The sequence below is a fragment of the Apaloderma vittatum genome, unplaced genomic scaffold (genome assembly GCF_000703405.1).
Source record: "Apaloderma vittatum isolate BGI_N311 unplaced genomic scaffold, ASM70340v1 scaffold35653, whole genome shotgun sequence".
Lineage (NCBI taxonomy): Eukaryota > Metazoa > Chordata > Aves > Trogoniformes > Trogonidae > Apaloderma > Apaloderma vittatum.
In genome coordinates this window covers 14,104-14,418 of record NW_009709296.1, presented here as the reverse complement: position 1 = coordinate 14,418, position 315 = coordinate 14,104, and the positions used below count along the sequence as shown (strand labels likewise).

The 315-nt window shown below is 64.1% G+C and overlaps 1 protein-coding gene across 3 annotated transcripts in view; it reads left to right on the top strand.

The window, feature by feature from the left end:
- Nucleotides 1-94: 94 nt before the first annotated feature.
- The window catches only part of HSP90AB1 (heat shock protein 90kDa alpha (cytosolic), class B member 1), a 5,645-nt gene continuing 5,424 nt past the window's right edge, over nucleotides 95-315 (top strand). For all 3 annotated transcript variants that reach the window (XM_009866868.1, XM_009866867.1, XM_009866866.1), the window contains exon 1: nucleotides 95-241. In XM_009866868.1, coding sequence (XP_009865170.1) covers nucleotides 95-241 — 147 coding nt within the window. The remainder of the gene's footprint in view (nucleotides 242-315) is intronic.

Genomic DNA, 315 nt, shown 5'->3' with positions numbered 1-315 from the left:
GGCACGTTGTGGTCCCGTTGCTCCGCTGGGCCGTGCCCGCTGTCCCCGTTGTGGCCATCGCCCTGTTGCGAACGGGGCCGTGGTTGCCTTGCAGATGCCTGAGAAAGCGCGGCACGATGCGGAGGATGCGGAGACCTTCGCCTTCCAGGCGGAGATAGCCCAGCTCATGTCGCTCATCATCAACACCTTCTACTCCAACAAGGAGATCTTCCTGCGGGAGCTCATCTCCAACGCGTCCGACGTGAGCCCCTGCGGGAGCGGGATCCTTCTTCTGCAGGGGTTGGAGGGGCTCAGGGTTGGGGAGGATGATGGGGG